We start from the raw sequence: 25,733 nt of genomic DNA, 5'->3' as shown, positions 1-25,733 counted from the left end.
TAAGACTGAACTTTCCAGTGACACACACTGTATGGGCTCATAATACTCTTTGACATAGAGGGGGTTTGTTATTCCACATTTTACCTTGTATTTTTACTCTTATATGTTTAGTATGTTTTTTTATTTTGGAATAAATGTTTTTCAAATTTTTACTGCGTACTTGAGCTTGGATTATTATGGAGGCGTATGGTTTTTAAAGATAATACAACAATTTATTGCAAATCATTTTGTGACCCTCAAACTGACCCACGGGATTCTGAGAACGCCCGCATTCTATTTTAGCAGATCTAGGTAACGCACTTGTCAATTTGTGCGTCTTAATAATAATAATAGGGGTCTATTTTGCATCGTAACGCAGGTGAGGCTGGTCGGCGGAAGGATACACCATATGACACTTGACGTGGATGCACACGTGCGTTCTGTTGACTTTTGATTGCGCTGGAACTCCTCCATCACTGAATTGTTTGTGACTTCAAAGTTGGACCCTTGTTTATTGCTCTTTTATGTCTTGGAGGGAAGTAAGATTTAAATTAAATGTTAGTCTAATTCGATAAAGTAGCACCTTTCCGGCAAATCCCCTCCCACCCCCCTTGAGGAAACAGGCTGCGCGGAAGCTGGTTGTCATTGAGCCTACGCGGTTCAATGTGCGACGGCGGGAGGAAACCGACGTCGCATCGACACCATCCGTGGACTCGGACGGATGCCTACGACGCCTACCCGTTGAGCAGCGAGAGCGGTGGCACAATACCCAAGTGGAGAGTGGGGGGGTGGGTGGGGGGTCTGTACGTCAAACTCAAGGGCGTCGGTATGGACGGCCGAGGCACCCTCAAAATGTTCGCCCGTAAGAAGCGGGAACTTATCAAGACACCGTCCATCTCCAAGAAGAGTCGGAGCGGAAGCCCTGGACCGCCAAACACGGTGAGGGGCTTGCTTGCTTTTACGGGGCTTAATTACGAAGAACCCATCACTTGGCACCCTGCGTGTTTTGGGGAGTTGTGGTCATGGGTGCATCCGTGCGCACTGGGAGCGAGTGTGTGCGCAATCATAACTTCCTGTGTGTTTGTGTTCGAGCACTCGCGTCTGCCATTTTATGAAGCAATCCATCACTTGCATCAGGCTTTTGATTACGCAAATCATCACTCGAAGAGTGGATATGACAGTCAGCCATTTTATGTCACATTAGTTTGTAATTGCTGTTAAAGTGCCCGTTTTTCTATATGGGAACGCAGTGCCAATGCACCACATCCAAGATTGTGGATGACCAAAACTTTGTAAAGCTGCCCCGTCTTGATGTTTGTGTGGGATTGAGTGAACACCCTTCCGGGAGGCGCTCGAAACTGTCACTTTTCGTGCGCGTGTTTGGCGTCAGATAACATTCTGTCCAAGAGAAGGCGCTCAGATGATGATGTATTGTGAATAGGTATGTTGCAAGTCAGGCTGGAGTGTAGTGAAGTGTGTGTGCATGATAGGGAGTGGGGAAGTGGTCAGGGTTGCTTTGAGGTTGGATGGCCACGATGAAGCGGGGGTACAAACGCAGCTACAAGCCTTACAACATCAGTCTGAGGGCCAAGAAAGTGGGCAAAGAGCGATTGGACGGGTGGCTAAAACAGGTGAGTATAGAAATAAGATCGCTCGCTAAAAATGATTATTGTAGACGAGATGTATTTCCTCACATCTCTGCCGCACCCTTGGAATCAGGAAGTGTTGCTTTGCAGGATCTTGTGAAAGTCTCCTGACAAGACGATGTCAAAACATGAGCCATTTTGAGTGTGTCTCTACTCTGCGCCCCTCAGCTGTCCATCCTCCAGGAGCAGCCGCGGAAGGATGGCGGTGACGTCACCCTCTCCTCTTCACCCGCGTATTCCTCCTCATCTTCATCCATACTCACCCCAACTTCCGCGGGGCCCTTAGACCCCTCGCTGTCCTGCCCGGGCACCCCGAGCCCCCAGCACTCCAAGCTGACACCCGGCACCGCATCCTCCACCGCCACCCTGAGGCGGCCGACCACCCTTAGCCGACACGCCAGCGCCGCGGGTGAGTAGACACAAGTAGTTTGTTTCCGCTGACCGAAGCACTATTAGAAGCCCTGACCTACATTCACAACCAAAATTCTTTGCACACCCCCCCTCCAGGTTTGACTCTCCAGTCGTGGGTGTTCACCAAAGGCCAGGCCAAAGGAGCCTTGACGCCGCCATCATCCGAAGGTCCCGAGAGCGCCGCCATTGAAGTCGAAAACATCCCTGCCCTGCTCAGAGACGTGGCGCGTTTTGCTGAGGCTGTGGAGAAGCTGAAGGACGTGGTGGTGCTGGCCGAAGGTAGCTGAATACAAAGAGTCCAATGTTGCTGTTTTTTTGTGCCCCGTAGTTCCCTGGAGACCAGTTCAGAGTGTTACTTCAAGTCAACAGATATAACGCCTTTCCATTCAAGCGTCTTATTCATTTGAGCTCTCTCCAAAATGGCCGACCTGCCATACCGAAAGTCACCTGCAACGCATATTCATACACTTACTATGTGGTGGTGTTACCGCGAGTTTCATGTTCTCGCATCCTTCTAAACAGGAAACTGCTGCGTCTAACAGCAGGCCTCACTCATCTGCCCGCACTTCCCCCTCCAAAAAGATGTCTGCACAGTGCATTACGGGGTTCACCCGGGCTCTTTGGGCCCAAGTGAAAAGCTGACTCAAAAAGTCGCTTGGTACGCAGGTACGGAGAATCAGCGGCCCGTCGCCCACGAGTGCTTGGGGGAGGTTCTGCGCGTCTTGCGGCAAGTCATCAACACGTACCCCTTCCTCAACACGGTGGAGATCCTCACTGCTGCCGGGAAACTCATATCCAAAGTCAAAGGTGACTGAACTCTTGTTTCCATTCAACATAGCATGTACAAGAATTAGGCATTGACACTAATTTGGCTTTATACCATTCTGGTCGTGTACCTATGTTCCAATGTTTTGTTCTTTTAGGTTTCCACTATGAGGCGTGCAATGACTCGGACAAAAAGGACTTTGAGAAAGCCATTGAGACCATCGCGGTGGCCTTCAGCAGCAAGTGAGTAGCCTGAAAACAGAAGTTGTGTGTTGGAAATTGTGCGTGGAAGCCAGGGGGAGAAGTGCGTAAATGGTGACACATTTGCATGAGGGTGAAAGAACGACAACAGGAAGTGGTTTTCTTGTATGCCACGACTCAAAACGCTTGGAGGAGATCAATTGGATGTTCTTTGTACCGTATTGGGGTGCAAATGACGCAGAGCAGCTATCATGTTTTGTTTTGTTTTAAATTAGTTTTATTATAATGCGATAAATCGAGTAGTCTTTGTTGCCCTCGTAGCTGGTCACATGTCTCTATCAACTGTCAGAGAGCAGCAAGAGGAAGTGAGCTGTCGCACAGTTGAAATGTCTGATGGCTTCGTTTCCTCATCCACTCAAACTGTGCTCAACTTTACACTCCCTAAAGAACAAGCGAGAATAAACGAGCACATGTGTCTGCCTAATCTGTTTCCAACCACAATAAGAAATGACATTTGGCTTTCTGCATGCACCTGACAAATGATATAGTTGCCGTGTCAAAGTCGGCATGTTTTGCAGAAAGTTCAATTGAAATGGTTCTAATGTTAGACGGAGCTCTAATTTTATTTATTTATTCATCCAGTGTGTCCGAGCTGCTGATGGGCGAGGTGGACAGCAGCACGCTGCTCTCGTTGCTGCCCACAGAGAAGAGCCGGGTGAGTGCCTGCCGGACTGGTTCTCCTCCATTCAGCTCCGTTGTTGATTTGTCACGATGGCAGCGGGACAATTACACCCTTTGTTTACGTTGCGCAGTCTATGGAGAACTTGTATGGCGCTGCAGGCCACGAGGGCGGCGGTCAGCTGGGGAGCAACTCGGATGACATGGGTAGGCAGCATTGTCCCGTTTGACCTTTCGCCGTAAACAGGACTGTCGGCATAATCTTTCCAATGTGCAGGCAACATCGAGGGAGTGGACGTGATCTTGCAGCGCAGTGAGGGCGGCGTTGACTCCGCTCTGCAGTACGCCAAAACCATCGCCAAGTACATGAAGGATCTCATCAGTTACGTGGAGAAGAGAACCTCGCTTGGTGCGTTACGATTGCTGCGCGACCTTAGTCGTGAATCTCTAACAATGACAAGGATAGTCAGATTATGAAAACAAAATCCTTAAATTTGAATCGTCCCTTCATACCAAGTATGTCTTTCTCCCATCAGAGATGGAATTCTCAAAAGGTCTTCAGAGATTATACCAGTCCTGCAAACACAGTATAACACATGTGAGTTACAAGACGACAATTCCTCCATTTTTGTGCACCTCAATGCAGTCAGTGACTTTGCTATTACCCCCCCCCCCCCCCCCCCCCCCCCCTCGGAAGCCCCACATGCCCCTCTTCTCCATCTACTCCCTCGCTTTGGAGCAGGACCAGGAACAGAGCGTGGGTCTCCAGCAGGCCAGCGCCACCCTGCACAACCAGACCTTTATTCAGGTTGCTGTGAGAATACATTTTTGTGTCGCCAAAAGCCAAACTTGAACATCTCCTCGTGTTTGTCGTCATGCAGCCGCTGATGCAGCGCAAACAGGAGCACGAGAAGCGTCGCAAGGAAATCAAGGAGCACTGGCTTCGAGCAAAGAGAAAACTGGTATGTCTTTGAAGACGTTGCGAGCAAGTGACGGACGGCGTGTTGAGTGTGAGCCGCTTATCCCGTAGATGGACTGTGAGACCAACCTGCGCAAGGCCAAGCAAGGCTACATGGCACGCTGCGAGGACTACAAGGCCAAAGCGGCCGCCAGCCGAGCAGAGGAGGAGGGGCCGGGAGCCACCGCCAAGTCCTTGGACAAAAAGAAGAGGTTGGAGGAAGACGCTCGGAACAAGGTGATCGCCGCCGCTTCCTCTGTCGTCTCTGTTCAAATCAATTATTTTTTTGTATTCATTATTTGAGGAGGTTTTGACAGAAAAGCTACGCCTTGTTTTAATGAGCCAACTGTCAACTTCCACTTTGAGTGTAGGCGGACGAGGCGGAGGCCACCTACAGGACATGCATCGCCGACGCCACGGCTCAGATGATGGAGCTGGAGCACACCAAAGTCACGGCGCTGAGGCAGCTGCAGGACCTCATCAAACAGAGCGACCAGACGCTGCGCTCGGTCCGACCCCGAAACACGCGCGTCTCATCTTTAATGTCTTTCCACCGACGTTTTCCCCTCACTGGTCATTTTCACCGCAACTTTCAGGCCACCATCTCGTACTACCAGTCGATGCACATGCAGACGGTGGCGCTGCCCGTCTGCTACCAGACTCTGTGCGAGAGCAGCAAGCTGTACGACCCGGGCCAGCAGTACGCCGCCCACGTGCGAGACCTGCAGCTGCCCGACCAGCCCGCTGTCTGCTACGCCTTCGAGCCTTACACCGGCGCCACGTCGCAGTAAGCGAGGCGCCCGTCGTAACGGTGAGGTGACACTTTTCATGTATCGTGTCCAATGAATGCAGCGCCGTCTTCAGACTGAGAAATGACAGCTTCAACACGGAGCAGACGAGCCGGGCGGACAACGTCGCCGCTGGTGTGGACACGGATCGCCATTCCAGTGAGTCGTGCCTCTCGTCATCACCAAAATGATGACAATAACTCATTGTTGTTTATTTAGAAAGAAAAAAAAAATCTCACCCCTAGAAAAGATTGAAAATATTCAATATTCCGAACATAGGGCAGGGTCACAAGTCGTGGGGATCCACGGTGAGTGATGACAGCGTGGGAGCAGACGGTGCCCTGGAGTCTCCAGTCGCCAGCACAAGTGCGCCAATCACACGAGTCGACTTCCTCTCTCTCTCTCTCTGAAAAATGTTTTGACACATGGCTTCCTTTCACGTCACCAGCCGACATCAGCAAAATTGCTCGGACGTCATCCACCGGAACCGTGTCGTCCAACGAGGACACGGATGACAAAGACGGGAACGTGGCCTCGTTTGAGACGCCAAGTAAGACTTTTAGTTTGGAGGTCATGTGCCAAAGATGGCGTTTTGGGTTGCTGTTATAGGTAAAAGCCATCTGCTCACCTGATTGTGGGATGGCAAGTCTCTGTGCTTTACTGTGTGTCTTTAATCCTTCCGCAGACATGAACGGCATGGACCCCGACGTGGTGGTCTCCACCAGACCTTTCCGAAATGTGGGCTTCCTGTCCAAAGCCGCCCAGACGCACCGCCTGAGAAAGCTGCGCACTCCCGCCAAGTGCCGCGAGTGCGACAGCTACGTCTACTTCCAGGGCGCTGAGTGTGAGGAGGTGAGGGAAGATGGCGCAGAGAAACATAAAAAAAAAAAAAAAAAGTCATTCCTCAAGCGGTCTCCTTCATGATGTGCCCGTAGTGCTTCCTGGCTTGTCATAAGCGCTGCTTGGAGACACTGGCCATCCAGTGCGGCCACAAGAAGCTGCGAGGCCGTCTGCAGCTCTTCGGCAGGGAGTTCTCGCAGGTGGCCAGCTGCGCCAGCGACGGCATCCCTTTCCTCGTCACCAAGTGCATCTCAGAGATTGAGAGGCGGGCGCTGAAGATGAAGGTGGGAGAGTGTTTTGGCTCCTCCACCTGACGCGTTTGCTTACTTGTACGTACGCGTGCGCTGGGCCGCAGGGCATCTACCGGGTGAACGGCGTGAAGACGCGCGTGGAGAAGCTGTGTCAGGCTTTTGAGAACGGCAAGGAGCTGGTGGAGCTGTCGCAGTGTTCGCCGCATGACATCAGCAACGTGCTCAAGCTCTACCTGCGACAGGTCAGTCAAAGCGCAAAGTCAATTAAGGCTGCTACATTTAGACATGTTGACTTTGGGATTGCGCAATAACCCCTGCTTGCTTGCCATCCAGTTGCCAGAGCCCATCCTGCCATTCCACCTTTACAACAGTCTGGTGGGTTTGGCCAAGGAGAGCGTGCAGGCCGACGCCGACCACGGGGATCCTGCCGGGCCCCCGGTAAGCAGGGGGGCTCAGCTTGTGGACCTGGGCCCCGAAACTGAGCCGGAGACACTGGTGCTGGTGGACAAGCTGAGGGAGCTTCTGAAGGAGCTGCCCAAAGCCAACATGGCCACCCTCCGATATCTGATTCGCCATCTTCGGCGGTGAGGAGGAGGACGCCACGGCTTCCGCCCCGTAGCGTCACGACACCTTCCTTGACCCGCGATCTCGCTTGTCTTAGGATCGCCGAGCTGGAGGAGGAGAACAAGATGAGCCCCAGTAACTTGGGGATTGTGTTCGGGCCGTCGCTGTTGCGTCCTCGTCCCACCGGGGCCACCATTTCACTCTCGTCTCTGGTGGACTACCCCCACCAGGCTCGCGTGGTGGAGGCACTCATCGTCTTCTACACCTCCATCTTTCAATCCAAGATCTCACACAGCCACAAGACCTGTCGATCTGCTTCGAGCTCTGCTCTCCTGGTGAGCAACCTACCACTAATATTTAATATTGTTGCTGCAACAATGGTGTTGCCGATGTGAGCTTTTGATGACATTTGTGCAGATGGCGCAGGTTCAGGTCGAGGATTTGACCAGCAGTTCTGCCGACGGCGAGGACTCAGGCCCACACAGGAAGAGCAAGTCGGAGTCGGACAAAATGGACGAAGGCTGCGGTGAGTTTTGTTTCATCAATTCTTCCAAATGCTGCACGCAATCTACGTTTTAGACCAATTTTGAGTTGCTTGTTGGTTTTCATTTTTGTTGTTGCACTACATATGTCTCCTTGGATTGAGCTTGTCTGTGTGATGTCCTACACTGACTTAACGTGGGTATCTCCTCAGGCTCCATGGGATCCAGCGAACAGTTCCCTGACTCAGACTCTGAGCAGGATGAGGGCGCAAAGGTGGCGGATGAAGAGCAGCAGCTGACCTATCAGGACAGCTTGGAGTTGGACGGCACTCCGACGCCACCCAGTGGACCTCCGGATGATGACTCCAACAGGGGCGAGGTTGAGGGCGGTCTGATCGAGTCTCTGGCCGAGCTAAACGTCAACCAGTCCAACAATTATTACTACTGCTCGCCGCTGCCAGGTCGCTCCAGAGTGCTGCTGGCCCGCCTGCGTAGTAAGAAGATGATGCTCAGCAGAAATCGAGCCAAAGAGCCCGAATTTGTGTGATGATCACTTTAATGCTCTTTAATAGTTTGCTTTTTTTGCAGTTTTCAGCAGCGGTCAACTTTTCTAACTGGACTTAATTGGCACACACTCCTAAGTGATTTTATTGCCTTAAAGGTGCTGCTGGTTTTATTTCAGCACTTGTTTTGATTTGTCGCTATTTCAAATTCTTATTACGTTGTTTTACATGTATTAATAAAAATTACTTTTTAAGAGTGGCTTATGTATTTAAATGCTCAGCAGCTTTAACTTACACGTGCAACAGAAATATTTATCCACAGCCCTGATCTAATTGGAAGAAATCACTCTGGCTCTATTTTCAATATATTTTATTTGACAAAATTCACATTTTAGAATAGAAATGAAAAAAGTAAAAAAATCAAAACAGGACTCCGAGGGATGAGTGTGTCTGGAAAGACGTTCCGAGTCTTCCACAGTGACATCTAGGATTTGAAATATTGTTACTGGTCATAATCAAAATATTGTACCTGTGTCTGATATGGACGACTCTTACCTGTCACTGCACCAGTCTGTAAGTGATGTACCGGCCAGCAGTCTCACTCGGCCTGATGATTTTCACCACCTTTGCAAACGTGAACAACTTTAGACTATCAAACATTCTAGCCTAAGGGTAACTTTTAAAAAAGGTGCATCACAAGTCCAAGAGGGGAAAAAATAACTGAACTGCGGCGCAGCCAGACCTTTCCCCGTCTTGCAGTAAGTCCACTTCATGCTCTAATTGTTATTCATGACACCTTTCCCTCTTCACCTTGTGTTTCCAAGCTATGCTTTGTTACCTGTCCTCTCTTTAAGCCAAAGTAGCGAGCCACTGGATCTCCGGCCTGGATCCTGGGCAGCTGACTCTCCTTGAGTTTACTGAAGTGAGTACATTAAGGCAAACAAGAGGATAGAGAAACGCATACATCCATTACCAGTCAAAGGTTTGGACCGTTTCTCATTAGATAGCATGCTTGTACAACCTTTTGACTGGTTATGTGTTTATACAGTATCTGTGTACATTAAGAGGATACTATCTTGCCAGGAGCTCCGTCACTTCCTCTTTTGTCATGACGATGTGTTCTGGTACAAGCTGAACAACAGAACATTAACCATTTCTTTTCCTCAGAGCCCATGGTGTTTGCATTTCTACAACCACAACAATGTTTTTATTACCTCATGTTCTGTGATGTTGATGAGGAGCTCCTGCTGTAGAAACTGCTCCAGGATGTACTTGGGTGCCATGTCCACTAAAGACTGAGAGGTGTGTACACTCATGAGCACACAAACACATAAGTATTGGATGGACTATTGTATTATATCAAACCTGTTTTGCAGAGGGTGTCATGCCCATCTGGACCACAATGATGGCCCGTGTAATGTTCTCCTCCTGCATCCTCTGGCAATACATCTTGATTGTCTTGATGCCCACCTTGGTCTCCTCTGAAAAAGATGCAATATCTTAGGATTTCCGCGTTTTTTTTCTGCCTCCCAATCTTTAGAAGCTTACCAGGGAAGAAAACAAACATCTGGTCGGTGGGGTCATCGTTGTGCGCCACCAACACGGTAAGGTCCGTGCGCCTGGGTCGACTCTCGCTGGGTTTGTCTCCAAATTGACTCTTGAAGTCGTCTAGAGTCTGGTCCAATTCGTCCTGGGTTACAAGGTAGCCTCTGTCATGGCATAGCTGTAAAGTAGAAGTAGTTAACTTAAACAAATTTGACATTACCGCTCATCACTCGTCAATATCAGGTGGTTAGTACTTTGCATTACTGCTTTTGTTTTAGTTGTTTTCACTGTGGGCACTGACGGAACAGTGAGTTCCCCTTTGCTGGTATATCTAACTAAATCGGCTTTAATAATGGTCAAAATCGGCGAGCTAACACGTTAGCTTCAAAACAAACACACGGAAAACTCACCTGCATGATGGTCTTGCGAATTTTCCACAATCTGTAAGTCTCCTCTTCGTCGTCCATACTTTATCCAATGAGTCCTTAGAGATTTAGTTTAGTTATACTTCAATTATTAATCAGAAATTGGGTATTTTGTCGCTGCTTCCACTCGACACACGCGATCGTTTACTGGCGCTGGTTGATGACGTCACAGCAACATCCAGAACAGGATGCGCAATTACAATAAAATCAACAAAAACATGGAAGGAAAATAAGGAACGTTGACAATAACGTGTTGTTATAGTCATACAAAGTAAAAATGTTTGTATAGAAAACTATTAAAAATTTAAATTGAGGTTTCGTAACGCACAAGACAGGCGGGGGGGCTTCGTTGTTTTGCTCAAAATGTGCTCCTCCACAATGAGGCCGTTATGCTTAATAACAACATGCGCGGCAGTGTCTACTATTGTGGTGTCTTTGGCGGTGCTTCTCTACTTTCTTATTCCTTCTACGGTAAAGTAAAATATTTATTTGAGGGTTGATCTTTGTGCCTGAAATGTGTGCTTTTGTTATCAGTGCAGACATCATGTTGACACACTTGTCACTGAGCACAGCAGCACTCACGTCAGCATTCAGTATTTATTTTATCTGTTTGCCTGCTGAGAAACATTGAAACTATCGATTTGGTATCTTTTAGATAGAACTAGTCGGGTAATATTAATTTAAAGGGGTTATATTACGGAAAAAAAGAGCACAAGCAAATTCGGCACCTGCTCCGGGCACCGTGACCACAAGAGGGCCCTAAAGAGCAATAAAAACATATTTAGATTATCTTTTAACAAAGATTGTAGACATGATCACAAGGTTTGGAGATATTTTAAGGTTCAAAAACGAGCCAAAAATCCAACTCATGACTTCTCAGCATCAGACTAGTGCACCTCAAAATATTATGAAACCTTCAACCAGAGTTCCAGAACGTACCGTTCCAAATTCTTATTTTACAAGATCCTTTTATGAGCTTATGATAATGTGGTGGACTCTGGACCACCGAACCCGTGCATAGCTGATGTGGATTACAGGTCAGGACTGCAGAACATCAGCTATTGGGTAACGGCAGCTTATCAGTTGAGTCACTGATCCCCCGAAGGCTTTATAAAAGTCTGCAGGGACAAACCGCGAGCGTAGCGAAGGATTCTACTAAATAAGGAAGGAGTTGGATCCCTTTCTGCCTTCTGAGGAGCTTGCTGAAGGGCAGCCATGCGTCTCTTAGGCTCCACTGTCCTGCTCAGTGTCCTGCTGCAGGCTTTGGTAAGAATTCAGCGGATGGCATTGGAAGCAACAATCTGATGCATCAATGCTCTCAAAAACAGGCAGCTAGACAGACCGTGTGGGTGTGTGGAAGTTTTTGGCATATGAGTGCACAGTGATTCACGTTTCTTTGTGTTCTGTCTTGTCAATGTGTTGTACATATGCATTTGCTTTATTTCGTGTGACCCTTGTGGCTTCACATCATCCCACAGGGTGACCCGGCAGGGGATTGGAGCTTGGCCACCTCCATTTATGACTTCTCAGCCACCGACATTGATGGCAATTTGGTCTCTCTAGAAAAATACCGGTGAGCCTCTACTTCCACGTGCGGCCTCCAAACTAATCACCTTAACTGTGACTATTCTTTTTCCAGGGGCAACGTGGTCGTCATCACCAACGTAGCGTCCAAATGAGGCAAAACGCCCGTAAACTACTCTCAGTTTGCAGAGATGCACGCCAAGTACGCTGAGAGAGGTTTACGCATTCTGGCCTTCCCTTCCAACCAGTTTGCCAATCAGGTACACCCGATTTGCTTTTGTCTGTGCTGTGATTATTTGTGCTCGTCTATAATTTATATTTTGTTCTGTCAACTAACAGGAGCCAGGCACGAACGCCGAGATCAAGCAGTTTGCGCAGTCGTACAATGCCCACTTTGACATGTTCAGCAAGATTGACGTCAACGGGCCCAACGCTCACCCGCTGTGGAAGTGGATGAAGGAGCAGCCCAACGGGAGAGGCTTCTTGGGAAAGTAAGACTCATTTTCCTCGCCTACTTCATTGTTACTGTTCCTGCATTACATTTGTTTTTGTTTTTTTGTCCCCCTAGTGGCATCAAGTGGAATTTCACCAAGGTAAAAAAAAACAGCGGGTGCTAATATTATGGTTATCAGAAAACTCCAAATTGTACCACATTCTTAAGTTTTGCTGTGTTAGGATTTTGTTTCAAATGTATAAAAAAAATGAAACTATTTTTGATATCTTTTTCTTTGTAGTTTCTGATCAACAAAGAGGGTCAGGTGGTGAAACGATACGGAATCATGGATGATCCAAGCGTATGTACACAAATGGCTTTAGTGGCTTTACATTATTTCACTTGAGCATTTTTAAAAAATATAAACTTAATAACAAATATGTGCTGTAAAGATTTAACAAAATAAACCTTTGTAAAAATTTCGATTTGAAAAACTGGCCACCGAATTTATCAACTAGAATTGTTTTAATGAGGAAATCAACATTTTGTTTACAATACACAAGATTCTGATTAATATCAGATTTTTATACATTTCTATCTATCTCTTTTGTGCAGGTGGTGGAGCAGGATCTTCCTCAGTATCTGAATGCCTAGATGAACCATCTCGCCGTTGTCTCGTTTCCTTCCATACGCCACCTCTCTCTTTCGCTCTGAGTCTCGGTGGATGTGGGTTCAGTTTGTCCCTGGACCTATGACAGTCTGTCCGTAAAGCCGCCTGATGGAAAAGGCAGACTCGATGCAATTGGCGTGCAAACCTGCCAGGGTCAATCATCGAGCTTTTGTTCTTCTGGACCGGAAAGAAAGGAGGGGAGGTTGGGGGACATGGGACAACTCGATGAAATGTACCATTGTCTGTATAAAAGCACTCATTTTGTCATTCAACTGTCAAGAGATGTAAATAACCTTAATAAAATTAACAAAAAAGGATTTGATGAATACATTTTCCTGTGTCACACTTGGTAAAATATCTGATTCTATGGTTGTCATCTCACTTTTGTTTGCTGGATTTTGCTTAGCCTTTTTTTTTCTATAGTGCTGATTTAAAAACTTGTGAAATATTTGTCATTTTTTGGAGTGAGGTTTTCAGCAAATATCTTCAAATACGTACAATGTATTGAGAAACAAACCTCTGAATTCACTTTCCAAGGTCTTGAGAGAGTCTTGGGAGTACAGTAACAACGTATATTTTGTTCGTTACTTAGTTACTTTCCATTAGTGGCCTTGGTTCATCAGAAATTAGGAAACGGCTTTCGAGTAGCAGTTTCTTTTATTGACCGCCAGAGGGCGTCACTAATCCCACCCACTGAGCCATTCCGCGGCTAGTGATGTGCATTCCAGTTCTTTTAAGTGAACTGAATCTTTAGAATCAGTTCACTCAAAAGATTCGTTCAAACAAATCGTTCAACGAATCGCCCCCCCCCCCCCCACCCCACCCGACAAGCCAATACACCAGACAAAAAACAATCAAGTAAACACAGTGTCATGTCGACAACGGCAACGCACACATTTTTCTCTATATTACAACATCCCTGAAAAGATTCGTTCTTTTGAACCCATCGTTCACTCACGAGCCAACACTAGTTGAGCCGCCGCAGCCTGAGCGAGCAGCAGTGCAGTCGAGCTGGAGCCCAGCGAGCTATAGTCCGTGCAAATGAAGCCACCGTCCCTGAATAACATGTCTTCCCTCGTGATTATTTGCACCAAATAGGACTTGACAATCCTTTTTTTTTTTTTTAATTTGTGCGAGGATTCCGACGGTACGCATCGTCGCATACCTGATTCTCCCCTCCTACCGCCTCAAGGACCAGCACCTCCCGGAGGCTGAATGGAAGCCGAGGGAGCAGTCGGGCTGTCGGAGGCCAGGGACGGGAGTCCTCTATCCGGGGCCGCATCATCCGATGATGCTGACACGGTCGTCGGGGTTAGCTCCGGAATGGACGCCGGAGACATGGGTAGGTTTCGACCTGCAGATGTTTTCACCAATTCCAGTCATGTTTTTTTTTCTTCATCTGTGTCGTTTACATTCATTCGCTTTTTTAATCGGATTCTGTGAGGAATTTAAGCAGAAAAGCACCGACTCATCTTTAGCCGCTTAGCTGTGCTAGTATCTGCTAGCTTAGCCGAGTGGATGAGGAGAACAGGTGGAGCAGACATTCGGATTCTTTTCATTCGGAGCACATTATGTTGGCTGGTCGTGCAATAAACCACCCATTTCAATTGATACGTAGGTATTTAAGAAGGTGGTTTTCCGGAAATGAGCTTGAAGAACGTGCAGGTTTAAGTAAGGGTGATTTGTGAGCATCTTAAACCAAAGAGGGACACATACTGCAGTGTATACTGTAGTATGCCCTTTTAAAATACACGTCTAGGTTTTCTTTCCTTTTTCCTTCCTTCCTTCCTACCTTCCATCCATCACAGCTCCTTTTTATTTATGCATCCTTATCTCCATCCTTTACTGAAACCTCCTTATCTGCCTGTCTTCCCTCTGTCACCTGTTTTTTTTTATTCATGCATCCTTCCTTCATTTATTTTTTGTGTATGAAATTGTATGTTGGTTGTCAGTTGATGCACCCAATTCTCCTGTAATTTTGTGTAAGAGACAAAAAAAAAAGAAGACAGAAAATTGCCAGGTCAACTTGGGCTGCTTCCGTGTCAGTGCTGTGTGTAGCCAATAGCAACAAACGAGGGATACAAGAGGTGAAAAGAGCACTAAAGCTGGCTTTTACGCAATATGAACGTTTTTGTCCATCTATCCATCCCATTTTTCGAAGCACTTATTCTCACTCGGGTGTTGGAGACAAAAAAAAGTGCCAGGATGACTGTCATCGGTGTTACGAAAAATGGATGGACTTGATTTGCCATCTCAATTTGGAATAATTGTTGAAGTTTTGAATTTTTTTTTCCATTTCCAGCTGCAAAAGTTCAACACGGGGCAGTAAGCGATGATGGTTGTTATCATCCACTGACAGGAGTGTGCTTAGTAGAATTGAGTTTAAATGTCAGCTGCAGCGGCCTGCAGAGCTCCATTGAGCTCTCTTAATGTCACATCTTGTGCAATGTAATTGTAGGCTGCGGTGTTGAGCTAGCTCAGCTGCCCCCGGTGTGTAAAGTGGCTGTTTGCATGTGGATGTATGTGGATGCATGTTTGGAGCAGCTGCTAGCGTTCATCATTTTTACATTCTAGTAGAAGAACTAACTAACTACTGGTAAATGGTCAAACTAAAATAAGATAAAGCTACTAAAAGAACACCTTATATAGAAGGATATAAATCGTTTTGGATTGTCGAGCTCTTTTTGTGTGCACGTTGTGAAAACCTCTTTAAGGGAGTTAATGAAGTCCTTGATTAAATCCTTGTTCCTTTGCTTTTTCCCCCCCGTTCCGCTGAAGCGTGGGAGGCGTGTCAAAATTGCTGACAAAAGCATAAATCGGCAGTTCCATCTGCTCTATCCTGATGTGTCCTTTTGCTTTTGCATGCTTTGCACACTCTGCCTCCATCCCTCCCCAACTCACTCCCGAATTGTATAAGTAACATTTGGAGCATCCGCCGGGATGTTTGACGTCACAAAAGAATGTAGCGAATGACTCGGTCTACTTGACGTCACCATTTTTGGCTTCAGGTGAAGGTTGCGTGCAAGATAGAAGCTCTGATCACATTCGAATGGAATACAAATAAAGTGTGTTAATACCATTTTAAATGTACTCCAGTTGTCCCTTGGTGTGGCTCACTTGGACAGGTGTAAACAAAAGTGTAGTTTCGCTTCTGGCAATTAGCATCCTTCTCTGTGCAGTATTTGATTGTCTGTCGCTGCCAATAATATTTGTTTCATTGATTATTATTTGTACAATTACTACAATTATTTGTATTTCTTTTGGGCCATAAAGTGACATTAAACCTGGCTGACTTAAGGCTATGGATGCTGAGCTCAGCAATAAGTCACGTTCAAGTTCATCCAGCCACACTCTTCTCTGATATTTATAAAAGGACATTTGTCTCAATTTTGGAGATTCAGTAAAGCTCGGGAATGAAATAAAAACATTGCGCAATTGCATAAGAGGGGGAGCACAGACTGAGTGTTCCTTGTGTGCCCCCAGGACTGAGCTGACTTTGCTTCGAGAAAATTGTCAGTCTGTCTGTCCCTCACGGGCGTAGACGTCCCCAAGTTTCCTGGTGGCGTGTTGCTGTCATGCACACCAGCATCAACAGTTGATTTCGAAAATGTTGCTACATGCCTTTCATAGAAAAATGTAGCGCCATCTCTTGGCCACTAGCCCAAATTGCAATTAAAGTTTCAGACGATATTGATGACCTGCGCCAAGTTCCAATCATGTGACCAGGTCGGGGACACTTTAATTCTGGCCTTTCTTGGCTTATTTATTGCAAAAAATAGAGATTGAGTGCTTTAAAGTGGGAAATATCTTAATATATAATAATTTTGTTCCCCACCAGCTGCAGACGGCAAGCTTTTTATTAGGTCTGTCCCTGTCGCCAAAGGCCAACCACTCAAATCTCTCTCTCACATACATACACACACACACAGACAGACACACACTTGTCGTATGATCCAAGGGTTGAGATCCGCTCTGACAGTAGAGGACAACACAGCTTTGGCCCGCTGCAGTGGGGAATACAGATAGCAGCATAAGCCGGTTGCTATAATGTCTAGGGCTGTAACGAAAGAATGTCGATTATTTTTGCCGATTAATCGATGAATCAGAATGAAAAAATATGTTAATTTCTAACCCTCCACACACACACAATGGATGTGTCCATCCTGGATGCTCGGAGCACTTTGCCCCAAATATTTTGTCCTGGCAAGAAAAGTGAAGACAAATCGATCGCCAGATGCTCCATCACTCTGACAAGATAATTAACAATCATCTCAGTGACATCTCCTTACTTAGCTCCCCCTCTGGGACTATCTCCAATCGATTTTGTTTTTGTGCCACATTAACGTTCCATTTTGTTATTTATTCATGCAGACTGGCACGCACACGCATGATGGCGCAACCCCATACACAGTCCAACATGGCCACTTGACCTAACACTCGGACATTTTCTGATCTGAAAACATTTCTTCATTCCTCCATTTTCTCACATTGCAGCATGGCCGCCGTTGCACGTGCCCGTGCCTCGGCGTGTTCATTCTAGCGTGACCGTGTGTGACAGCGGGAAAGCGAAGGAGAGCATGAGGAGGGGGGAGGAGGGGCGGAAAACAGGCTTTACTGTTGCCTGGTCACATGAGCGGTCCACGAGAGGCAGATAAAAGAGAGGCTGCACACTCAAGCTGCTCCTGAGCTTACACATCCATGCTTCGCATTATTCACATCATTTGATTCAATCAAATTCCTCACAGGGTTTCACCAACAGACGCCGTGCGCCAATTTGACCACTAGGTCACCACCGCGCTGCCCGACTGCGTCATTCATTTCAGATGACTTCAAACAGGGCACAAAAGTTGCCTTGTCCATATGTTACAGGATTAACTGCTGAGCCTCTATTGCTAACCAAAACAGGAGCACCTATAGATTTAGCACATAAACTAAAGAAGTTGTCGTCGTGATGTTATGTTTTGGAGTTGTAAATTGATGGTTATTTATTGATGGGACAAAAAATATATATTTTTCAGCTTGTACCCACTTGGTAACACTTCGTTCACCTACTTGACTGGCGTAATTAAATGTGACTCTTCTCTGTCTCGATTTTAGATTCTGCGAGGAAAGCGTTCATCACGGAGGTAATTATGTTTTGTCCCTCCATTTTCTTCGCTCAAATAAATTTGTCATTGATATTTAATTGTCGCGCTCATATTGTGCTGCCTCAAAGTGAGCACCTGCTCAGCTCAAAGGAGCTGAAATACAAAAGAAGAGATTCTCTTTTGCTCTTCAGATGCCGTCCTCCTCGGGGCTTCCCGGTCAGGGGAAGAAAATCGGCCACAGAGGGGTGGATGCTTCCGGAGAAACCACTTACAAAAAGGTTGCTATATACATATACATGTACAGTAGATAAATATTGAGAAAAGCATACCCCCCCTTTCGTAGACCACCTCCTCCGCCCTGAAAGGAGCCATCCAGCTCGGAATCGGTTACACGGTGGGCAATCTGAGCTCCAAGCCCGAGAGGGATGTGTTGATGCAGGACTTCTACGTGGTGGAGAGCATCTTCTTCCCGAGGTTGTCAACCGTTGTTTGCTTAATATGTTCTTCCCTGGCTGTATTTGTAATCAGCTTTGTCTTCAGCGAAGGGAGCAACCTGACTCCAGCTCATCACTTCCCGGACTTCCGCTTCAAAACGTACGCCCCCGTGGCCTTCCGCTACTTCCGGGAACTGTTTGGCATCAGGCCCGACGACTACTTGGTAAATGATGGATGGATACACGTTCAGAAAATGGCAGTTGGTCTTCTTGAGCAGAGTGGGTGTCAGAATAAGGATGGACAGCTTGCTGATGATGCTCCTCAGCAAACAGGCAATTCTGTCATTAAATGCAAGACTTTCTTTTTTTTTTTTACTACAACGAAGCACTTTGAAGATGTTTTTAGGGTCCGTCCAATAATATGATTACAGCTCCCATTTCCAAAAATGTGTATTTTGGGTGACTCTGTACCTTTTTGTTGTATATTTTCAATTGCAAGTCAAAGTAGTGTGAGGTTCAATATTTCCCGTGTCCTCCGCAGTACTCCCTATGTAACGAGCCACTGATTGAGCTATCCAATCCCGGCGCGAGCGGCTCCGTCTTCTATCTCACCAAGGACGACGAGTTCATCATCAAGACGGTCATGCACAAGGAGGCGGAGTTCTTACAGAAGCTGCTGCCCGGCTACTACATGGTAGGGGAGCATGCGACGTGCGCGTTATACATCCAGCGAAACCTTGAAAGTGTACATGATTTGCCTTCTTGGGCCACTTAAAACAATGTGGCGGGCCGGATCTGGCCCTCGAGCCTCGAGTTTGACACCCTCATTTCCATGAGCCTTGACCATTAGACTAGATCGTCGTACTGGCAATTCTCTTGATGACAAATGCTTTGGCCCTGGCGGTGGAGGTCTGCTTCAAGAGATAAAACCCATGCCAAGGTCAAGACAGACACACACACACTGAAGGAGACAAGAAGCCAATTAGTAAGCGCTGCTACGTGCAGTCAGCTCCCCATGTCTGTCGCAGGTGGACGGCCGAGTGAGCAAGCTCTTATCGCTCTTTCGGCCGTTCTCACACTCAGCGCAGCTTTTTTTCCTTTTTATCTTTGGCACGCATTAATCTGCATTCCCATAACCCCCCCCCCCCCCCAACCCTTCTCACGTGTCGCATTTTTCGACATCTCTGTGTGGCTGCTGAGGGCAAAACATGATCTTTCAGTTCCTCTTCTGAAGTCCACACAGAAAAACACGCTTGTTTTCTGACGTGGCTCCGTAGTAATAATAATCGGATAAGTAAAAAATGGATGGATGATTTCTACCCTCTCCAGAACTTGAATCAGAACCCTCGCACTCTGCTGCCCAAGTTCTTCGGCCTTTACTGCGTCCAGTCGGGCGGCAAGAACATCCGCGTGGTGGTGATGAACAACGTGCTGCCCCGCGTGGTGCGAATGCATCTTAAGTACGACCTGAAGGGCTCCACCTACAAGAGGCGAGCGTCCAAGAAGGAACGCGAGAAGGCGCGGCCCACCTTCAAGGACCTGGACTTTATGCAGGACCTGCAGGACGGACTCATGCTGGATCAGGACACGTTCAACGCGCTGGTCAAGACGCTGCAGAGGGACTGTTTGGTAAGTTTGTGCAGCGAGGATAGGGACATTTGCCAGGAGCTAACTGTCATGGCATTTTGCTCAGGTGCTGGAAAGCTTCAAGATCATGGACTACAGCCTCCTGCTGGGAGTTCACAACATGGACCAGGCGGAGAGGGAACGGGAGATGGAAGGCTCCCAAGGCGACAGCGACGAGAAACGGCCCATGGCCCAGCAGAAGGCCCTCTATTCCACCGCCATGGAGTCCATCCAGGGCGGGGCCGCCTGCGGAGGCTCCATCGACACCGAAGACACGTGAGCGAACCCGACCAGATGCCGCGTCCGGCGCTTCCGAAAACGGTTTCATTGCGAATTTGTCTTTTAGGATGGGCGGCATCCCTGCCGTCAGTGGCAAAGGAGAACGTCTTCTGCTCTACGTGGGCATCATTGACATCTTACAGTCGTACAGGTAAGCGGCGCCGTCAGCTTCTCTTTTTGTTTTACGCGCCCGTCAGCCATATTGCTTCACCATTCTTTGTCTGCGCAGGTTAATCAAGAAACTAGAGCACACGTGGAAGGCTTTGGTGCACGACGGGGTGAGTTTTTAATAACACGGCAATATCGCTTGACGCTAAAAATGGGCTCCCCTTACTCATTTTGTTCCGCCTCGGCATTATTCTGCCTCTAAAGGATGTCAGCCATCAGCCGGCTGGAGAATCAATAACGTCTGCCTGTGTTTGTTTATACGCTGATGCTTGCTCTGCCGAGTGGCTTGACCCAGAGACATACATTAGTAAAATGGAACACAAGAGGATCTAATTGATCGGTTAATCTGCCGGCACTCAGTTGTTGTTTTTTTTTTTAAATCTCATTATTCTCTGCCCGCAGGACACCGTCTCGGTCCACCGGCCCGGATTCTACGCCGACAGGTTCTTCAAGTTCATGAGCAGCACTGTTTTCAGGAAGAGCTCTTGTGAGTCCATTCCGCTGCCTTACATAGTCAAAGCGCTGCCGCGTGGGAAGGAAATAGCAGATAGTCTTCAAACTGCCTTATTCGGTGCTGCTTGGCGTCATGTGGGAGAGTTCAGACGCTCTCTAGTCAAAGTAGGAGTCAACTTCGATTCCCATCCATCATAGTAACACAAGGACACGGTTCCTGCGTTAAAAATGAAAGCGGGAGAATGTCTGAAGTTGTTGCCATTGAGTTCTGCCCTAAGAGATGCTTTGTGTAACGTGCAGCTTTGAAATCATCTCCATCCAAGAAGGGCCGCGTGTCGCTTACGGTGCCAAAGTGCGGCGGTCCCGGCGCTGCCTGGTCCGCCAGCCAGCTGACCTCCGACAGAGACGAGAACATCTACGACTTGAGAGGCGCTCGCAGCTTCCCCACGCTGGAAGACGAAGGTAGTTGCGTTGTTTCTGTATTCGCGGTTGTGTCTTGTTCCAATGTTCTTTTTTGCGGACGATCGCCAGGGCGAGCCGATCTCCCGTGCACGCCTCCGTCGTTCGAGGAGGCCACCACGGCGTCCATCGCCACCACCCTCTCCTCCACCACCTCTTTGTCCATCCCGGAACGATCTCCCTGTGACACCGTCGAGCACCCGCGCTACAGGTAGCTAGCTAGCACCCTGCGCTCCTGACCTCCTTGCTTTCACTTGACGCTGTTTCATTTGACTCCAGGAGATACACGCAGTCTCTAAGCCACGATGGAAGGTAAGTTGGTGGCTCTGGAAATTTCAGAACCTGGTTTTCAGACTAGACTACATCGGTGTGTGCTGCGTTTTCATGGGCGCAGGACCCAGGAGGAGCTGCGTGTGCGCGAGGAAGATCAGCAGACCATCACGGTGGAGGTGGAATTAAAAAGACACGACAGCGAGCCCACCTTCTCCATTCCGCAGCCGTCTCCTGAACCCAGGTACCCCACACAAAGCTCGTTTTCCTACATTTGTGTGTGACCTCAATTTAGCCTAAATATGAATGACGGCGCTAAAAGTGCTGCCGGGAGATTATGAGACCAATTTGGGGTAACCAGCAAGAAGAAGTAGGGCAGTGGTCCTGGGGGCCCCGAGGCAGCTCCCGTAAAGCCACCATGACCTCATTTTGGGCACATTTTAACCTGATTTTTGTTCAGCTGTACAAAAAGCGGCTTTAATCTCGTCTCTCTACACGAGAATTAATCTAAAGTGATGAAAAGTGTCTGGAAGGAGGGGAGGGCGCAGGTTTGTGAGCATCAGAAAGACAAACATCTGCATTTATCCCTTCAGCCAATCAGGTGTCTTGTTGATACCAAGGTGCACAAAGCTCCCTCGGAGCAGCGTGAACTTCCATGATCTGTGTTTAGGAACAAGGCCACGCGACCAAATGCTTCTTTCATTCCAGCAGTGAGGCTCAGGAGGCCGCCGCTGCCTCTTCCGCCGCTTCTCAAGCTATCGAAGCCTCCGTCGTCGTCGTTCCCGCGTCTGTCGAGGCCACTCCGTCCAGTCCCAAACCAGCGGCGGCGGAGACACCCAGCTGCGCGTCGGGCTCGGGGTGCACCAGCCAGGCTTCGGTGGACGACGAGGACGACGTGCCGGTCACGGATATCTACTTTGTAAGACCGCACACCACACTTTAAAACTCTCCCACAGAGATGTTGACGGCTGTGGTGGCATAGTAGTGAGCACTGGCTCTCTCGTTGCTGCTTTTTATCTTGAAGATAAAAATTCAGAAATGCCAACGCGTACACTTAAGCATGTTTTCGAAGAGGATGTTTGTTTTTTTTCCCCATTCTCATCTCGGCATGCCGCCTTAGTCATGTCACGTCTTTCCCTCTCATTCTTCTTTTTACACGTTTGTCCATTTGTCATCTCCTTCCCCCCCGTTGTCGTGGTCAGTTCCCCGACGGAAGGACTTGGGTGGTCCCACCTCACCGTCAGAGGAGCAAGTGGCGGTCCGGCTGGCCAGTAAGTGAGCCCAGCCAGGCGTCAGACATCAGTTTTAGATTAGACTCGGTGGCGTGCAACTTTAGACCCCAGTGGAACTTAGTGAAACCTCCAAAGTAGGATATACAGTAATTCATTCCATGACTGGCTCCTCACTTGACAAAGATGTTTGCATGATGGTACTGTCGCATATGGTGGCATTTTACAGCTGTTGCCGGAAGTGATAAAGCCTCTAAATCCATCACCCTTCCCCTTTTTCATCACTCACATGACCTCCTAGAAGACCCTGGACTCGAACACACTGTGCGATAAGCGCCGCTTCTGGCTTGAAGGATTAACACGAGCTTGTCTAGGCAACATTTCCCCCCTTTATGCATCCCCTAACTTTCATTTCCTGTCTTGTCTTTTCTCCTCCTGCGACCTCCTGCATCTTTCTTCCCGCCTGCCTGCCTGCCTGCCACTGCCGCCGCCGCTTATCTCTGTGCCACTGGCCCTCTCCTCTGTCCCCCTGGCGCCCTCTGCTGTGTTTGGCGCGTAAAAAAACAAACAAACAAACCAGCCTCCAGAGGACAGGACCTGGGTGTACTCTCCGCTACACTATGGCTCAGAGTCTAAGGCACTGCCAGATGGGGATTGGGAAAGAGAGACAGTAAGTGAGAAGCAATACACCGTAACAGAAGAATCCTCCACATGTGAAGCAGTTTTGATGCTTCTCAGGTCCATCAAACAATCCCCGCCCCGCCCCGCCCCGTGTCTCTTCAGTAGCAAGCTGCATGCACCATGCCACGTCATCAGCCTGCTCAGATGATCGCTATGCAATTGTAAAAACAGAAGGCAGAGAAATGTTTGCAAAAAGCCAAAAATATTTCAGAATCATCTTTCCCCATTGCAATGAATGGAAATGGCATTAATTTATTCCAAACACCCAATTTTTCCAATAAGAAAAATAACTACTGTACGGAAAAGTAGGCAATTAATGCCAATTCTAATGAATCCTATATCAAAAAAATGGTCACACAAGAGATTGATAAGGATCCCACATCTTGCAATAATAATATCATGCTAACATGCTAACTATTAGCATAATGTAAGAAAGCTCTTTGCTTGTCATCAGACTATATTTCCTATGCATTGACTGTCTTCATTCATTCCTTTTTGTTACACAGTAAACCCTGCTTACTGACTGAAAGGCATGAAGGGGATCATCCAGCCCAAGTCCGAAACCTCCTCAACGCTCGAATGCAATCTTTCTGTCTCAAGAGGAGGGAGAGAAATCAACACAGTGGCGTAGCAGACAGGTCCCTGCCATTTACATGTGATACTTGTGTTTACGTGGCATAGTACAAGTATGCTCGTGTGTTGTATGTTTTTTGACGTGACACGCATACGTCTTAGTTCACTTCAAACATCAATCGGGCTCGCCTTCAGTTACCCCCGAGGCGGCTATGTTGGAGCAGGACATGTTGGTGTGGGTTGCCATTGTCACTTATGCGAAGGGACATGTCAATTAGCCATTCATTTAAATATATATATATATATATATATAATATTGGGAATGCTGGGTGGGGGCCTCTCCAACACGGCTGCCGTATATTGCCAACCAGCTCAAAGCAGCAAGCTATATTTGATTTGCAAGTTATTAATACTTGTATTACTCTGCACATGTAGTTATTTATTTAATATTTATTTGAGATTGTTCTGAGATTTTAAAAATCAATTTTCAGCCAAAGAGCTTTGATCATTTGGGCGCATCAGTGAATGCGGCACTTTTCGATATGTTCATATTTTCCCCCAAAAAAGTAGCCTGCCTTCTAATTCGATGACATCACCCCTAATACTACATACCTAGTCCCGTCTGCAGTAATCAAATGACTCTGGTAATGTGTCATTGTAAAAATTGTCTCTCATCATGATGGCGTTTTTAACAAGCAGTACCCCCCCCCCCCCCTCGTTACCATGGTCACCCTCCACCAAGTAGCTCATAGTGTTGTTAATGCAGTTTATTGAATATGAATCAGATTCAGTGTGAATGGGAATCCAATGCAATCTAAAGTTGAACGCCTCAAAGGTCAGCAACCAGGGAGGGAAAATACGCCTCAGAAGTCAGACTACATTCCTAGTAGGAAACTTTATTTAAAAAAAAAAAAAAAAAAAATGGTGGACTTTGGTGGTTCAGCCGTATTTTTAACGCATCCTCACAAATGTTCTTTGATTTTTATGTTTTGTGTGTAACGGACGACAGCGTGTTGCTCACCGTGTGTATTCAATCTACCGTCATCGCGGCTGGAAAGCATAGCAGCAATATTTTGTACTGGTCCTCACCTCCTTTCCTTTCAATTTGCCTTAGTAGATGATTTTCTTTCACTCCTGCTGTTTATTTATTTTTTCCTTCTTGTCATTGTGCTCCTGAGAATGTGTACATAAAAAAAAAAAAAAGAATATATATAGAAAGATATACAGATATATTTTCCATCGGAAATGGAGAATGTTATTTTTCTTTGGTTTTATTTTTGCTGCTTGGCCGAGAGACGATCTCAATCCGCGTGATTTGCTGAGTCATGTTCCCTCGGTCGTGAGAAGGAGCTGCATGCAGCTGTTGGGTGGATTTTACTGTACATGCAAGCCAGTAGGGATTCTTCCAACTTGTTCAAGCTGTGTTGTGTGTGTGCGTGTTGTGTGTCATCCAATAGGAAGAGTCCTTTACAGAGACATAGCATGGTTAAAAAATGAATACATATCAGAAATGTGTATTTATGTATGTATATCTGTGTATATTCATCTATTTATACCTGAGTATAAATAGATGGTTGTATGTATGTGTGTGTGCGTGTGTGTGTCTTTGGACTCACTCAGAATGAATATGAAATAAACCAGTTCTATGAATTGTCTAATGTACACAGTTTTGTTTTTGTTTTGTCCTAGACATAGACAAGGGTACACTCCTCTGACTTGTGTGTGGGCAGGTACTTACTATACATGGTTATTATTTTTACTAAAAAAAAAAAGAAGCCTTGCTATACATGGTCTTTTTTTTTTAATAAAAA

The 25,733-nt window shown here is 47.2% G+C and overlaps 4 protein-coding genes across 9 annotated transcripts; 3 read left to right on the top strand and 1 right to left on the bottom strand.

The window, feature by feature from the left end:
- The first annotated feature begins 476 nt into the window (after window positions 1–476).
- On the top strand, window positions 477–8,191 carry arhgap45b (Rho GTPase activating protein 45b). Of its 2 annotated transcripts, none has more exons than XM_037249681.1 (24): window positions 477–918; window positions 1,794–2,034; window positions 2,133–2,315; window positions 2,703–2,843; window positions 2,960–3,044; window positions 3,645–3,717; window positions 3,815–3,887; window positions 3,958–4,089; window positions 4,217–4,278; window positions 4,378–4,488; window positions 4,562–4,642; window positions 4,711–4,875; window positions 5,010–5,147; window positions 5,235–5,425; window positions 5,491–5,585; window positions 5,706–5,792; window positions 5,875–5,976; window positions 6,112–6,278; window positions 6,362–6,550; window positions 6,622–6,759; window positions 6,851–7,101; window positions 7,179–7,416; window positions 7,499–7,607; window positions 7,776–8,191. In XM_037249681.1, the coding sequence occupies exons 1-24, from the start codon at window positions 643–645 to the stop codon at window positions 8,108–8,110; spliced, it is 3,663 nt and encodes a 1,220-aa protein (XP_037105576.1). In that variant the 5' UTR covers window positions 477–642; the 3' UTR covers window positions 8,111–8,191. The 2 variants fall into 2 exon arrangements, with proteins under 2 accessions (XP_037105576.1, XP_037105577.1); XM_037249682.1 differs by lacking the exon at window positions 477–918 and adding an exon at window positions 1,454–1,610.
- A 228-nt stretch (window positions 8,192–8,419) lies between these two features.
- On the bottom strand, window positions 8,420–10,214 carry polr2eb (RNA polymerase II, I and III subunit E, b). The gene is made up of 8 exons (XM_037249690.1): window positions 10,022–10,214; window positions 9,615–9,789; window positions 9,432–9,547; window positions 9,281–9,361; window positions 9,139–9,197; window positions 8,905–8,983; window positions 8,622–8,690; window positions 8,420–8,550 (listed from the first exon to the last, which is right to left on the bottom strand). Exons 1-7 carry the CDS (start codon window positions 10,076–10,078, stop codon window positions 8,625–8,627), a joined length of 633 nt encoding a protein of 210 aa, XP_037105585.1. The 5' UTR covers window positions 10,079–10,214; the 3' UTR covers window positions 8,420–8,550; window positions 8,622–8,624.
- A 155-nt stretch (window positions 10,215–10,369) lies between these two features.
- gpx4a (glutathione peroxidase 4a) lies at window positions 10,370–12,909 on the top strand. Of its 2 annotated transcripts, none has more exons than XM_037249691.1 (7): window positions 10,370–10,507; window positions 11,515–11,609; window positions 11,676–11,820; window positions 11,900–12,051; window positions 12,129–12,153; window positions 12,295–12,354; window positions 12,609–12,909. In XM_037249691.1, exons 1-7 carry the CDS (start codon window positions 10,400–10,402, stop codon window positions 12,645–12,647), a joined length of 624 nt encoding a protein of 207 aa, XP_037105586.1. In that variant the 5' UTR covers window positions 10,370–10,399; the 3' UTR covers window positions 12,648–12,909. The 2 variants fall into 2 exon arrangements, with proteins under 2 accessions (XP_037105586.1, XP_037105587.1); XM_037249692.1 differs by lacking the exon at window positions 10,370–10,507 and adding an exon at window positions 11,142–11,302.
- A 729-nt stretch (window positions 12,910–13,638) lies between these two features.
- pip5k1ca (phosphatidylinositol-4-phosphate 5-kinase, type I, gamma a) lies at window positions 13,639–25,584 on the top strand. Of its 4 annotated transcripts, XM_037249686.1 has the most exons (18): window positions 13,639–14,005; window positions 17,761–17,789; window positions 17,942–18,028; window positions 18,094–18,224; window positions 18,291–18,408; window positions 18,726–18,878; window positions 19,514–19,813; window positions 19,878–20,086; window positions 20,157–20,240; window positions 20,319–20,367; window positions 20,660–20,744; window positions 21,011–21,172; window positions 21,242–21,380; window positions 21,449–21,481; window positions 21,564–21,683; window positions 22,148–22,358; window positions 23,249–23,338; window positions 23,856–25,584. In XM_037249686.1, the coding sequence occupies exons 1-18, from the start codon at window positions 13,879–13,881 to the stop codon at window positions 23,856–23,858; spliced, it is 2,130 nt and encodes a 709-aa protein (XP_037105581.1). In that variant the 5' UTR covers window positions 13,639–13,878; the 3' UTR covers window positions 23,859–25,584. The 4 variants fall into 4 exon arrangements, with proteins under 4 accessions (XP_037105581.1, XP_037105579.1, XP_037105578.1 ...); XM_037249684.1 differs by having other exon boundaries at window positions 21,011–21,380; window positions 22,151–22,358; XM_037249683.1 differs by having other exon boundaries at window positions 21,011–21,380.
- Window positions 25,585–25,733: the final 149 nt, after the last annotated feature.

This window comes from Syngnathus acus, chromosome 4, assembly GCF_901709675.1.
Source record: "Syngnathus acus chromosome 4, fSynAcu1.2, whole genome shotgun sequence".
In the NCBI taxonomy this organism is placed as follows: Eukaryota; Metazoa; Chordata; class Actinopteri; order Syngnathiformes; family Syngnathidae; genus Syngnathus; species Syngnathus acus.
The sequence above is the reverse complement of the archived record's forward strand: the minus strand, read 5'-3'. Positions and strand labels throughout refer to the sequence as shown.